The sequence below is a fragment of the Manihot esculenta genome, chromosome 3, assembly GCF_001659605.2.
Source record: "Manihot esculenta cultivar AM560-2 chromosome 3, M.esculenta_v8, whole genome shotgun sequence".
Lineage (NCBI taxonomy): Eukaryota > Viridiplantae > Streptophyta > Magnoliopsida > Malpighiales > Euphorbiaceae > Manihot > Manihot esculenta.
In genome coordinates this window covers 14,793,747-14,809,529 of record NC_035163.2, presented here as the reverse complement: position 1 = coordinate 14,809,529, position 15,783 = coordinate 14,793,747, and the positions used below count along the sequence as shown (strand labels likewise).

Sequence of the window (15,783 nt, the reverse complement as noted above, 5' to 3'; positions counted from 1 at the left end):
ATATATATATATATATATATATATAATTATATTCCCTTTTTTTCTAAAGAAATATATTTCTCTTCAAAAGTTTTCCTGTTCTTTCCTTTCTCATCATTTCCCCTGTACAATTTCTCTTTATTTCCCTTCCATTATCAAAGTGCCCAAAATGAATTCCCACAAGCATGAAGCATGAAGCATTAGCTCTCAACGCGAGATCAACTTTAACCTTCACATATGCTAAAAAAGATGCTTTTGAATTTAAAAATAAACCATGTTTCTCATAATCAATAATTTCTTAACCTCTGCTCTACTAGATTAACCCACCAAAAAGGATTATCACTACAATTATCTGCGGCAGCAAACAAATTCCAAATAACAAAAAATGACAACAATAAATCCCACAAACTTCAAGAATAACTTCATCGTACAGCTTGTGCCTGTGCATGTTCTAAAAGTTGACCGACTAACTTGTAAGTACGCCCCGATATTGCCTTGGTGTGATCTATCAACTGTTCATACCTGAATTGAGGGAAATTTCCAAATTGCATTTTAGTCGTTAAGAAAAATAAAGAAAAGAAATCAACACATAGATATAGAGTGCAAAAGAATTATAACAGGAAAAGATAAGAGCAAGATAGAAGGCACTGAAAAATACTAGACCAACACAAGTGCTATTATTTATGAATCTATCTATAATCTTACACATTGGGCTGATTAGGCTCCATGATAACAGTTCCTGATTGTGAATCAATCTTAGCATCAAGCTTTGAGTTTCTAATAAGATTTACAATCCATCTTTCGGCCTCCTCATAATTCAGGTTCAATTTCTCAGCAAGGACTCTGCATTTGAACAGTTAATTTCATTTAGCAAAATAAAGGAAAGGAACTGTAAAATTGTTCCAATTCCCTAACCCATTGTTTGGCATGATTTATTTTGCAATAAAAGAATTTAAATAAATTCTTACATTTTAAATGAAAATTTTTAAGTTAAAAAGAACTGAATTTCTTTCTTTTCAATCAAGAAAATTAAAATCAATTAAATTGAATAAAATTCTTGATTCCAAAAGCAAGACTTCACTAAAAGCATCCAGTATGCACTTACCCCATGTTAATACGTTGATGTATACGGCAATAAGTCTCAAAGATAAATAGGCGAGCATTTTCAAGGAACTCATCTCTCATCGGCACGGTAGAAAAGTTGCTGTCTTCAACTCGTTTTCCAAGGAATGGATCATTTAAAATCACCTATAATGTAGCAACAAGAAATATAACATACAAAAATGACTCAGCTCAGAAGAACTAACGATTACATCTACCAGTAACACAAGCTACAACCTCGCACACTCCCTCACCCTCAAAGCCCCCCCTGCCCTGCCCCCAATCCACATTAAAAGAATTTGGGAAAAAAATCAGAAGTGAAAAAAAGAAGAGGACCAAACAGGAAAAAAAAAAAGGCTTTTTGCTAAGAAACCATGCTATTGCAATGTCACTGTGATGCCAACCATGTCGTCTCATTCACCAGTCCCATTCACATGCCCAAAACTTTTTTTTAGAAAAAAAAAAAGGTAAAGATAGAGAGAGAAAGTAAAGGTCATCTGGGAAAAGTGGCAGCCTTTCAGTGAGGATAATAACTTAAATGTTTTTGTTAGCCAAACAATCACATTAGGATATAGAAAGCTTACCTCTTCACACTCTCTCATCTTCTTTTGTGCCCCATCAAAATCATAATTAACGTACACACATGCTAAAAACTCTGTGATGGGATCTTTATATGATTGCTGCTCTTGCTGTAGCACTTTTATGAAGTCTTTGAATTGGGGTCGTCTCCTTTTGTTGACAATAAATGCAGTTGATAGGTACCTCAAAAGATGAGGAGCATTGGTTTGAATGGCATTGAGATACCTGAAAATATATAAGAAATGAAGTATAATAAACAGCAAAAGATTTAAATGATACATAAAATTAAATATTATGCGGTCTTGCTCAACATCACACTGCTGCATGGTTTGAAGCATAGGACAGCTTAAATAATCTCCACTAATATCTCTTCCACCATAGATAAGGCCAAAAAAAGAAAAGCTAAGATCCAGCAAAAAAAATTTAAAAAAATTTATCAATTATCATACAACATATCAGAGCAGTAAAGTTAGACATGCACAGAATCCATAATTGCATTTTGGGAATATCCATTAAGTACACTGCATGCTGCCAGTCAGATCATATATAGTAAAAGCTTGACAATTTATAAAAACTACTCTTGAAATGTCAATTGGCCAAGTGGTCAAAAAACCAGAAGACCAGTCCATAAAAAGCTAAAGACACTCAAGAAATTGTTTAAGAGATGAAACAAGTCAGAGAAATTCAACAAATGCTAAAACACAGAGAAAAGAAAAAGATAAATCATACTTGTCCTGATTAAACAAATCAATAATCTGTGTTCTTCCATTGTCATGATTGAAAAAGATGAAAAGACTCCAATGCATCAACCATATTCGACTTTGCATCTGATTCAATGGTGACGAGAAACTCTGAAACGTAAAATCACAGCCAGTGAACATATCAATTCCAAAACAACAAAAATAGTAAATCATCATACAGGGAAAAGTAGATACAATAAAACCACCTTTGAATCAATTATTTCTTTCAACCTATTAAGTTCTTCAAGAGCAATATCCCAGTTTTGCATCAATATCTCAGCTGCCAACTTCCCCCACAGTGCACTCAGACTCCTTTCACTGTTAGTGCACAAGGCCCTGTATTGATACAGGTAGTCAGCTGCACCAGAGTAGTTTCCACATTCAAACTGAAATTTGGCATACTGATATAGTGCCTCAATCTGCTTTGGACCAATCTGATAATGAAGCATTACCACCATTTTAATGAGTGCATTCTGGAGAGTAAGAATAACTATATATCTTAACCAACAAACCCTAACGCTATTTCATGAGTGCATTCTCAAGAGTAAGATAACCAAATCTCTTAACCAACAAACCCCTCCCAAAAAAAGTAGCAGTAGGAGGGGGGATTTAGGAAGAAAAGAATTACTTGAAGGTAACGTTCAAGAACTTCTGTGATGAAATTATGCAAGAGACTTATCAATAGCAACACCAATGTGCAATCATTGGATGATTTGGATCTGGTAATGACTTTGGAATGCATAGAAGCTATATCACTATGACACAAGTTGAAGAAAAAGTGGAATTCAGCTAAAATTAAAAGCTTTGACAATACACTTATATTGAAAAATTGAGTCTTTCAATACAGAAGCAAGGGAGCTTTTGAATTCAGCAATTTCTTTTGAACTCAACAATAACACCACATCATTTCATCCCAATAAATATGACGCCTGAATTAGCATAACACTTCAATTACAATAATGCCAGTTGCATAGCACACTTCAAAAACTCAAACAAGATTAAACCAAAGTAGGTTTAGGAGCAAGAAACGACACCCATACCAATTCTACATTACATTACAATCACCCGTTACTAAAGCATAAATTGCAATTGCAAACCTGGAAGCGGTCATTAAGCATCTGAAGATTGTACTGTTTGTCCGCTCGCAACTCCTGCACGGCGTTCACATTCTGCAAAAAACGCCACAAGAGGGGCTGCCCCCTCCTCTAGGGCCTTCAATCTCGCTACGACTTCAGCTCTCCTCTCAATCATATCTAACAAAAACCCAACCAAACACATCACATACGCATCATGTATAGAGCGCCCAAGGTCAGAAAGGATGAAATTTGTAGTTACCTTGAGGGACGTCTTCAGTGTGGTAGAGGCTCTTGTGGATATCCATGGCGTAATCGACCATGTTAGTTTTGCTCAAGAGCTCGATTTTGGACTTGAAGATCTGTTCCTCTGGGTATAGCTGTCGTTCTTGGAGAAACTCCAAGAGAGGGAACACCAGGTGCCTGTCCAGATTCGGTGCAATTCTCGGAGTTAGATCGTAAGTAGCCATTGTTGCTCTGGGGTGGTGCTGATATTCGTATTTCCTGCGAATTGAAGGTGGGGAAAGGAGAGTGATAGAATTAGGGTTTTTTAGGCAGTCATGTAGTTGGTTGTAGGGATGTAAACGGGTAGGGTACCCGCAAAATTGAGAGCACCCAAACCCAAATCCGATTATATATAAAATTCCCAAACTCATCCCAAACCCGTTTAGTATTTTAATTTTACAACCCATACCCGATCCAAATCCGTTTAACAATACCCGCACACTACCCGAACACAACCGAACCCGATTTTTTTTAATTCAATTCAATGACAAAAAAATTTAAAGATTTGGATATTATAACCCAAATAACAAACCTGAATTAGAAAATTTAAATATATTAAAACAAAATAAATATATTACAAATTGATCATAACACAACCATTAATCAATTATCTATCCAACATAAAATTTTGAACAAATGAAATGTTCCAAAAATTCATTAAGCTACATTGATTGAACATAAAATATATTCAATTGGCCATTTCAATCTCCAATATCAAATTGTGCTTGAAAAGCTTCAAAAAAACAAATAGATTAGCAAATATCCTAAATATGAAAAACAATAACATGTATTAGCAAACAATACATAACCATAAGAACAAATAACATATAGTAACTTAATTAGCAAATAAATTTATTTAAGTCAATACATAACCACAAACTAAAATAACTACTCCAGTTCACCTAGTTAATTCTAAAGATTTGCTCAAAGATCCCTTTACTGAAGTCAACACACTCGTACTCATCAGAGAGAACGATAATATCAATAATTTAGCTCACAAATAAACTACCAACAGTTAAAACATAGATTGTAAATCAAGTCTGAGAACTTGCAATAATTTTCACTAAAACTATCAGTAGGATATGCACAATCCAGCAGTAGAAACATTGGAGAAATGCTCAATGACACGAACCAGGTGGATTACATAGATGGTACTTCGGCATTATAATCTCTTCACTACATCAAATATCATTCTGGTAAATTAACACATATTTTTCTTAAACAGCATGGGATCTGATAGTATTAACATATTTTAACAGCAACTAAAAAGATCTTGATTATCAGATTAAGAGTGACCAACTAGCAAATAATCATATTAATAATCAGATAATCAGATTAATAGTCCATAAATTCTAAAAATCTTTAATAGCAACCTTTAGTCCATACATCATATTAATAGCCCATAAATTCTAAAAATCAACAGTGTTAAAGTAACCAAATAGCAAATGATTAGATTTTTTAACAGTATCCAAATAATCAAATTAATAGTCCATAAATTCTAAAAATCTTTAATAGCAACTAAAAATTCTTTAACAACATGCACATAAAAGATCTTGATTATCAAAAAATTTGATTGCAAACCTGAAGAGAGTTCCAGTCAAAGGAGATGTCGCCGACGGCGATTGGGGAGAGGCAAGGCTTGTCTCCAGCGGTCGTCAGTGAAGTGGGGGAGAGAAGATTTGAACTCATATTTTTCAATCAAGTCTCCAGCAGACCAACACCACCATATTTTTCAAATTTGAACTGATATTTCACTTGCAAGCATAAAAAAATATTAGAATAGCTATAAAAAATTGTAAGAATCAATTCAATAATCAATAATAACAAGAAAAAAATATCTACCTTGAAATCATAATGTACACACAAGATGTGGATTGAATCATGCAAGAGACTAAGAATCATGACGATATCAGAGGCCAAAGGCTTTGGAGTGCAGCAGAAAGGGAATAATAATGAATAATGATATCAATTTGCTAGAAATATAAGTCTCAACTCTTTGATGTTGTATAGTACTACCTTGGAGAATTTTATTTTGAGAGAGGTAATGCAATAGAACTGGCTCCACCTTCAACTTTTGAAGCTGACCAAAAAAGGAATTCCAACACCGTTACAACAGGCAACTACAAGCATATGTCCAACTACACAGAACAGATAAAAAATGAAATTTCAATAATAAAATATGTATAGACTAAAGATTGATATACCCGGTCCGCAAGTTCAATCACAAAGAAATCCACAGGACCACCAACCAAGAAAGCATTTGGAAAAACAGGAAAGTGCTTTAAGAAGATTTCTAGTTTGTCATCTACACAGAACAAAGTATCATAAATAGGCAAATAACCATGAATTCATTGTTCAATGTTGAATTAATGCAAAGTAATTAAGGTTACCTAAGTTGTAAAAAAGTAAGGATCTTGAGAGTAGAAGAAACAGATCTTGTTGTGCCTGAATTAAATTGACAAATTACATTTTTCAATTATATCTGATTAAGGAAAATTTCACATGTTTGCTAGTGAATGATGGTTCCAAAGTTCTAAACATATTTTTAGTATATAGTAATGACAGCAGAGCTAAACCATTCAATAGTAACTTCCTGACCTGTAATGGAATTTTATTCAAGCGCTTAGGCTCTAGTGCAACTTCCTCAAGGAGATACTGAAACCGAAAAAACACAAAGATAAAAGTAACAGGCATTAGAAAACAACAAGAAAAAAATAACAAAATGTGTTTTAACAATGTATATCAACTTTTATGGGTCACTTCAACTTATTGAAAGGCCTCTTACCCGAAAGAGGCTTTGAAAATGCCGAGTGTTTGTTTGGATGTCAATCCTGAACAGATATCAAACAAAAAAAATTACCACATCTGGTGTAAAATACAAAATTTTAGTTTCCTCTATCTTGAAAGATATGTACACTACAGTATTAATCTGACAGCACAGAGTTGACACTATGAAAAGGTACATCTGGACTTCTCCCACCCCAAATCCCCTCTTCTACTTTTCTTGCCAGGTTGACCTCTTGGCCACATATATGACATTATCTGACCAAATGAGAAAGCTATTTGATTGGAGCACCAAGGTTATTAAGAAGAGTATGACTTGCCATCTCAGTTCAGCATTAGACCACTTAGAAATGCGCAGTTTGATACCCAGATATTCAACAAGCAGAGGGGAAAACAAAATACATTGATTTTTTTTACTCCAAGAAAAATGCTACAGATAGAAAGCTAAGAACAGTTAGATTTTGATCTGATTTATGACATGGAATTGATCTTACACGATGACCAGAACTTGATTCATCTTGAAAGAAGAGAAAATGAAAAGAGATGTAAAATAAACATTACTCAGAACCTTAAGATGGTCAACTTCAAAATGGAATCTTAAGGTGGTCAATTTCAAAACTAGTGCATTTCTTCCTTTTTTTTTTCAAATCCAGCCATAAGAAACTCAGTTTCATTCCTGATGCATAAGTAATGTCAAAGAGTGCAGCCAACACTTGGCGATATTCAATCAAAAGAAATAAAAAAAACTATTAAGCAGGTGCTAAAGCACAATCAATCTACGCAAGATTGCAGGCATTCATACCAGAAAACGTTTGTAGCACCTTGAACAAGAGCAGATGAATAACGTAGAAGTACTTCAGTACTATGAAGATGGGATTCAAATAGCTGCAGAAAGGTGCAAGTACTAATCAGGCAACATAGGACCTTGGAAAAGCGATCCAGAATTATCATTTACTACAGAATATCGATAGACAAAATAGATGACATTGGCATATTTTTAACAGAAAAATTCAAAATGAGGCTTGAAATCACATTCATAGAAGCAACCTTTCAAATAAAAATCTCGGCTTAAGATAATAGCCTTAAATCTGAACTACAAAGGCAGCGAATTATTCTGACCAGTTATCATGTGAAATAAATACAATGACTGAATGAGGGGAAAAGGTTTAAAGATGTGGTGAATAAATACAATGTTTGAATGAGGGAAAAAAGTTTAAAGAGGTGGTGAATAAATACAATGATTGAATGAGGGAAGAAAAGACAGTGGTGAATTCACTCTATAAAGACCATCTGTTCATTTTCCTAAAAAAACAATAACATGAGATTAACAGTTAATTAGAGCCCGAAATATGAAAGAGGACAAGGTTAAGAAATAAGACAGGACAATACTAGTACAAATAAACAAATATATATATATATATATATATATATATAAAATGGGCCCAGACCTTACTTAAACTTTGATTCAGTTGGATGAGTCAAGTACCTCAAAACATGATCATATACAGTACAAAATTAATGGTATTTCTGTCTACTTCCAAACTAAATACTGTATCCTAACTTGATTGCAATTAAACAGATCACAATAGAAGATTGTAATTAAACATATCAATTGGCATGCAGTCACTAATTAATTTATGTTTAATTATAATTATACTGTTGGCTATTTATTTTATTATAATTTCTATTAATTATAATTATAATTATAGTGTCGGCATGCAGTCACTAATTAATTTCTGTTTAATTATAATTATACTGTTGGCTATTTATTTCATTATAATTTCTGTTAATTATAATTATAATTATATTTATAATTACAGATCAATTGACAATTAATTTTTGTCTAATTTCCTAAATTATTCACATAATATTTCTGTCTAATTTCAACAATCAAGAGCACACAACTTCAACACTCAACACTTCAACAGCACACAACTTCAACAATCAAGAGTACACAAGCCAATAGATCAGCTAATGTAGACCCAATACAATCATGTTTTATTTTTTTTTTTAAATTATTTTTTATAAGTTAAAATATGTTCACTTCTATTTGTATTATTTCTTTGTCCCAATTCACCAACTTTTCCATACCTTTCTTGAACACCAAACAGTCTCACAGATTTATCTGTAACAGCAGTAGATAACAACTCGATCGTAAATTTCAAAGAATTATAGCTCATCATGTTACAGAATTGAGTTTCATATAAATCGACGAGGAAAAGTGTTCATGAAAGAACTCCGGCAACGATCAATAGCAAATCACAAATATTTACTTACCTTGTACAGTTTACTCAAGTTCAACTGTGAATGGCTGGAAGCGCGACACAGAGACTCGGAGAGGACTGAGGGCTGTGGAATAAGCACGACTGAGAGCAACGGCTGACGCCGACGGTGAATCAGTCCAGTCGAGAGGAGACTGGAGGCACAGGCGCGAGAATCTCGAGGCGAGATGCGTGCGTGGCTCTTCTCAGAAAGAGATCGGAGGCTGGACGGTGGATGGTGAAAGCGCCGCTGGAAGTGGATGGAGCTGAGGTGGAAGCGCCGCTCAGAGGCGAGGCACTTAAGGTGAGGGCGTTAGCGTTAGGGGTGAGCACAGAGATGAGAGATGAGAGATGGAGGAGGAGGAGCACTGGGTCTGGCGGCACGCACAGAAATTTGTTTTAGATTTAGGGCAGGGAAGGGAAGGGAAGGGAAATAGGGAATTAGGGAAATCTTAAAACGACATAGTATAGGTGATTTCGGTTCGGTTCGGTTTAATCGAAATTTTTATGTCTAAAATTGAACCGAACCGAAATCACTGATTTTTTAAAAATTTCAAACTGAACCGAGCGGAAAAAAAACCGAACCAAATTTTTGAAATTAATCGGCTCGGTCGGTTATTTCGGTTTAAACCGAATACTGCTCACCCCTACAAAGCGCACAAGTGATAAATAAAAAAATAAAAAGAAAAAAAAACGTCACGAGCAGACTCTGTATTTTTAGTTTGTCAGATTACTGTTCCTATAACGGAATGCTTACCCGGTTAGAATATTCGTTGTTTGTCTTGGAGCATGAGAATGCGCTCCTATTAATACAGGGACGCGAGGAGAATTCCTTGAAGGTAGTACTCAAGGGATGGGGAAAAGGGAGATATCGCTAGCTGGGGTGGGAGAAGATTTATGGTCGTTGGGAAGAAAAAGGAGACGTCGCCGGTGTCGGGGCTGCCGGCAGTGAAGTGGGGGAGAGAGTCGATTGGGAATTATGGGAAGGGAAGCGAGGGAGAGAGGCGCCGACAGAGAGAGGGAAGTGTATGAAGTGAAATGAAAAAAGAAAATTTAGGGATTATAACGGGTCAAATCCGAATCCGCTCAAATCCGTTTTGTAAAAATCCAAATCCGTCCTAATAGGATTTGGGCGGTTCGGGTACCCGTGAAAACCCGCCCGCTTGCCATCCCTAAGTATAGCTAATAGGGTTCGGGTAACGGGTATCCGATCATCTATTCCCGAACCCTGCTCGAATCTGAGACGGCTAAAATTTTTCAAACTCGAACTCGCCTAAATCCGTTTTGTAAAAATCCAAATCCGTCTTAATAGAGTTTGGGCGGATCGGGTACCCGCGAAAATCCGCCCGCCTGCTGACATCCCTAGTTGGTGGAGCGAATATAAAAGCCATCCCTTCTTAATTTTAGATAAATTACAAGGGAAATTTATTAAGGGTAATTTACATGAATCTTTGTTTGACAAAATTCACGTCACTCATGAACTTTTTTAATAAAATAGTACTTAATTAACCACTAAAATTTTTATGTTTTTTAATAAAAAAATATCATTTTAAGTAGTTAAAATTTTTTTTATAAAAAAATATTTTATTTATTATTTTAATAACTAAAATTTCATAAATTATTGTTTTAATTTTTAAAAATCAGTGAATTTATGATTTTTATTCATTTTTTTATTTATTACCATTATAAATAATTTTAATTTTTAAAATATAAAAATTGAATTATATATTTATAAAAATCAATCTAAATTTTGGATAAAAATGGCAACTATGAAAGCATTAAGAAAAATTTTTCTATGTTTTAAGTTTTATTGATGGAGAAGGCCAACTTAGAAAATCAGTTGTGAGAGCGTGGTGGATTTTTTTGGTTCAATATCCCATATCAGTTGCATGGGCAATTTGATGTGGGTATACAAGAACTTGGACTTGATTATCCTGAGGAACTTATTGGAATCTCTTATATATCCTTACCTTCTTTTTAATCACAAAATTGCATTAACTCAAAATTACACCTAGTGACAACAGTTCTTTGAATGAGATTTTGTTATCATCTGCAACCTCTAGTTCAGTTCTGAACTGTCAGAGAAGGCAATTCTCTGTTGTTCTGTGTTTGTCCCTTTTATCGTTAACTCTTTGGGCTTTTTTCTGTTGGTATTTTCACCTTTTTAAATTTGGAATGCTAATTGATTTTTATTTACTGTTTTTCTTTAACACAGCGGGCAAATTATGATCTAGAGGAGGAAATTAGAAAAGCATCAAAGGAAGCCACCCTCCCAGAAGAACTTCAGATGGTTACAGCTATTCATATGGGAGGAGTGGTAACCGTCAGCGAAATTGTCAGGACAACTGGAATACATATGGCCATTCACGTTCTCGATGGTAAGAAGCTCATGGCAGTCCTGGGATTTTGTGCAAATAAACATTATTTGGCATTCAAGTCGCCTTATTTGGATCGATTTGGTCGGATCAATATAGTGGCACAAGTTTTGCAGTGGGTCTAAGTAATTAGTACTGGTAGCAGTCGCCTTGGTCTGTTAACCAACTTTAGCTCCGGAATGGATCAAATAGAAGGGACTGCCATATCTCCAAGAATCATTACTCCTATACATATCTAAAGCATTTTGGGTCTTATACAATATGCAAAGTTGACTACTATATGACTTGCAAAGTTAATGAGGAGTGTTTGTAAAGTTAGGAGTTGGATGTGGGAGGAGAATGGCCTGTTATCTACTGGACTCAAATTCTTGCATTTCGACATCGTCAGGAACACAGAATATAAAAGAAAATGATTGGAAAGTCGTACATTTGTTATTGATACAATTCGAATGTTTAATTGTCATTAACTGGTAGACTTGCAGCAGCCTGGTTGCTGTGGCACGAAGTGAGAGCATATGATGAAGGAAATAAAGAGTACATACTCCTTTTTTTTTTTTAAATTGAGCCTGTGTTATAATTCATATACTATGATATAAAAATTGGTTAACCATGAATAGTACAATCACAATTGTTTTTTAATATTGTTGGTTTACATATTTTCCCCTTTTTCTTCCATCCAGCTCTCTTTTTTGGGTTTTTCTTTTCATTCTTTTTAGAACATTAAGGTGGCAAAGAACTAAGAACAATGCTGCGCTGAACCAGTTCTTATCCCATATGGCTTTAGAAGCTATGCTATGGCCTGCTGAGTTACAGGATCTATAAACTCGAATATTGCTGAATTTCTAGAGGAATTGGTCCCTCATTTATGGCTTGAATGACTCCCAAAGCATCTCCTGCCACAATTAAATCATCCAAGCCTCTGTTTATTGCAAATATCACTACGTCCCTGCATGCCATTGCCATGCATTCCAAAACTAGCCATGAATAATCCTGCAATTTCAATCTAAACCACATCGTCTCTACCTGCCACTGCACTTGCTCCTCTTCCTTTCTCTCCTCTTATTGACAGCATCATCAAAATTTACTTAGAGATAATGGTTCTAATATCTTGCAATTCATCTTGAAGACCCGGGCATTTCTACTCTTCCACAAATGCTACGACAGGAAAATCAATAACTGAGTCAAGAATTTGCCATCAGGTAGAATTTCCGCCAAGGATTCTTGGAGCCTGATTTAACTGAATATCTGCCTTGTCTGTTATAATGTCATATCAATTTGTCTTCCCTCTGAAAAAAATGTGAGGAATAGAATCCCCGAAACTTTGGAATTCAACCATCATTTTTATGATCAATGACTTCTCTTCATCCTACCTACCAAAGGATGCTCTCTATCCCCATCATAGTCTATTGCTAGAAGTAACTGCAAGTAAGGATGAGCGAAAGAAAATATTTTCTTTGACTACTCGAGAGAGAAGATTGGATACTAAAGGTTTGTCCCTCTTTACTTAGCCAGTAACCAGTAGAGCCATATTAAAGCCCTCCACCTTCTTTAGCTTTGGGTTCATACATTTTAGATCATGACGTCCAACGAACCTTTTTGCTTATTAAATTGTTGGTCCTACCAAAAGTTAGATAGCATACTAATAATTCTTCTATAAACAGTGGAAGGAAGTTTAGAACATAAACCAACAAAGCTAAGGTTACAGATTTATTTTTTCCATCCTTGGGTAATTATAGACTTATTATTGATGACCATTTTTAAAATTTTAAAACATTCAAAATCAGTTTAGAACGTAATCCAATCCAGCAAAGTCATAAATAATATGTGTGATACTTTTAAACTGTACCCAAAAAATAAATCTCAAGAAAAAAATTAAAGACCCTAATACCTATATAACAAATTAGACTTGTAGAAAATAGTTGTCGTTTCTTTTATTGAACAGGAGTGTTTATATACAAATTATAAATTTTTATTAAAATAACAAATCATTCTCTTAAAAATTTTCTATTTATCGGTTAGTATCAATTAGTTTTATGATTTTGTAGTTTATTTAAATTATGTACAGAGTTCGTATTTACATTTACAGGTTTAACATGTATGAGAAATCTTGAATTTTAATCTCTTAATTATCGATTTCTATTTCAAAAAAAAAAAAAAAACATATTGTATTTAATTTTGAAATCTAGAGGTGCTGCTTAGTTGAATAGGTAGAAGGCACGTGATATTTTGGCTTTGTTTCTCTATGAAAATCATTTCACTATTTTGTTTCTCTTTTCTTCTGTTTGCCTTTGTTTTCAACTTGTTGTAAGTTTGTTTTCAGCTTGTTATCATATGGCGATGAAACATTATTATAAGCTTGTTTTTAGCATCTTGTCACCCTATATTCCATTCGATATATACATCTCCTTTTCATACCGAAAGTGTTTTGGGGAAGTTGGGCTCTCTTGCTCTTCAAGAATTTTTCTTTGGCATGGGGACTTGAAAGTGAGCTTCAAAAGATTAAAGAGAATTTGAAAGTCATCAAACCCGTGCTTTTGGATGCAGAGCAGCAGCTGTCGCAAAATCCTTGGGTAGAGATTTGGCTGGAGAATCTCAAACAAGTTCTATACGATGCAGAAGATGTGGTGGATGATTTTGAATATGAAGCCTTGAGAAGGAAAGTGACTCGGAAGGTACGCCGATTCTTTTCTAGCCCTAATCCACTCGCATTCCACTTTAAAATGGGACACAAAGTAAAGAAAATTAGGGAGAGGATAGATAAAATCGCAGCTCTTAAGTCTAAGTTTGGTCTGACTGAGCGGATTTTTCATAGACATGTGATTCATAAGAAGAGGGAGATGACCCACTCCTTCATAGATGCTTCTAATGTCATTGGGAGGGAAGAAGCTAAATTTACCATCATTGAAATGTTGTTGCAATTTGTTGATGGTGAAAATGTTGTCTCCATTATTCCAATTGTTGGACTTGGAGGTCTTGGGAAGACAACACTTGCTAAATTGGTGTACAATGATCAAAGGGTAGCTACTCATTTTTGAATTGAATCTATGGGTTTGTGTTTCAAATGTCCTTGAATTAGATAAGGTGGTTATTGAAATTCTCAAATATGCATGTCTTGGTCAGAAATATGTAGATATGGATATAGACCAACCACAGAGAACTTTGCGAGAGACTTTAAATGGAAGGAAATATTTGATGATCCTAGATGATGTATGGAGCGAGGACCCCAAAAATGGCTTGATCTGAAAAGTCTGCTAATGGGAGGTTCTAATGGTAGTAGAATAGTAGTCACCACTCGTAGCAATCGTGTTGCTGAAATTATGGGCACAGTTTCTCCGCACAATTTGAGTCTTCTCCATCACCAACATTGTTTATCTTTGTTTTTTAAATGTGCATTTTAAGTACGAGAAGGAAAACAAAATCCAAATTTTACAAGAATTAGGGGAGAAATAGTGAGAAAATGCAAAGGAGTTCCTCTAGCAGTCATAACTTTAGGATCGTTGCTTTACTCTATAACTGATGAACGTGAGTGGGAATTTATAGAGATAATGAGATATGGAAATGAGAGCAGAAGGAAAATGATATATTGCCTGCTTTAAGATTGAGCTATGAACATTTAACATCTTACTTGAAAAGATGCTTTGCATATTGTTCCATTTTCTAAGGATTATGAGTTAGTAGACATTGATTTGGTTTATTTATGGATGGCAAATGGACTTGTTCAATCTTCCAATGAGAATCAAGAGTTTGAAGATGTTGGCTTGCGCTATTTTAAAGTGTTGTGTTCTAGGTGTTTCTTCCTGGATTTTTCTGAATATGGTGGTAATGTTAGATGCAAAATGCATGAACTAATAAATGATCTAGCATTATCCATCACACAAAATGAATACTCAATGTTTATCGGCAGCACTCAACAATTTGCCAAGAGTGTTCGACATGTATCTTTTCCTTATCCTGAATCACTTTCCAAAGTTGTTCCTAAATCCTTACAAAACTTGGATTGCATGCGAACCATTTGTTGTATAAATGAAAGAAGAGAGGGAATAAGTAGTAAAGTGTTCATTAGGACATGTTTCTCAAGATTTCAGTACTTGAGAGTACCATCAAAAGACTCCCTAATTCAATATGTAAGTTACAAAGCTTGCAAGATCTACTACTATTTGGATGTTGGAACCTTAAAGAGCTGCCCAAAGATATAAAGTACATGATTAACCTTAGATTGCTCTGGGTAACTACGCATCAAAAGTGTTTCTCAATGGGCGGAATAGGTTGCTTGAAGGCTCTTTGATCTCTTTTCATTACTGAATGTCCGAATCTGGAATATTTGTTTGAATATATGCTAGGTCTCAAAAAGCTCCGAAGATTGGCCGTCTCTAGTTGTAGAAGTTTGATCTCTTTGCCACAAAGTATAAAATGCCTAACAGCATTAGATAGTCTTTGTATTGAAGATTGTAAAAACCTTGATTTGAGAATTGAGGAAGGAGAAGACGCTCAATTTAGCCTACACAAATTAGAGTTAAGAGAGTTGCCAAAATTAGTGGACTTTCCACAATGGCCTATTCGAGGATTTACTAATACTTTAAAAGTGTTGGAAGTTGCTTACTGTGAC

At 34.8% G+C, this 15,783-nt stretch overlaps 2 protein-coding genes across 2 annotated transcripts; both read right to left on the bottom strand.

Annotated features, from left to right (window-relative positions):
* Positions 1–217: 217 nt before the first annotated feature.
* LOC122723223 (eukaryotic translation initiation factor 3 subunit E-like) lies at positions 218–5,409 on the bottom strand. The gene is given in 10 exon segments (XM_043954773.1): positions 218–501; positions 685–822; positions 1,085–1,227; positions 1,665–1,884; positions 2,389–2,510; positions 2,606–2,833; positions 3,497–3,577; positions 3,579–3,652; positions 3,735–3,976; positions 5,339–5,409. Coding segments are annotated over 9 exon segments (1,314 nt in total). The 5' UTR covers positions 3,943–3,976; positions 5,339–5,409; the 3' UTR covers positions 218–401.
* Positions 5,410–5,430: 21 nt separating this feature from the next.
* Positions 5,431–9,115, bottom strand: LOC122723279 (the record flags this gene model as incomplete). The annotated part of the gene is made up of 8 exons (XM_043955061.1): positions 5,431–5,511; positions 5,774–5,837; positions 5,962–6,062; positions 6,148–6,202; positions 6,356–6,412; positions 6,543–6,588; positions 7,344–7,426; positions 8,819–9,115. Coding segments are annotated over 8 exons (759 nt in total), but the record flags the coding sequence as incomplete, so codon positions are not given.
* Positions 9,116–15,783: the final 6,668 nt, after the last annotated feature.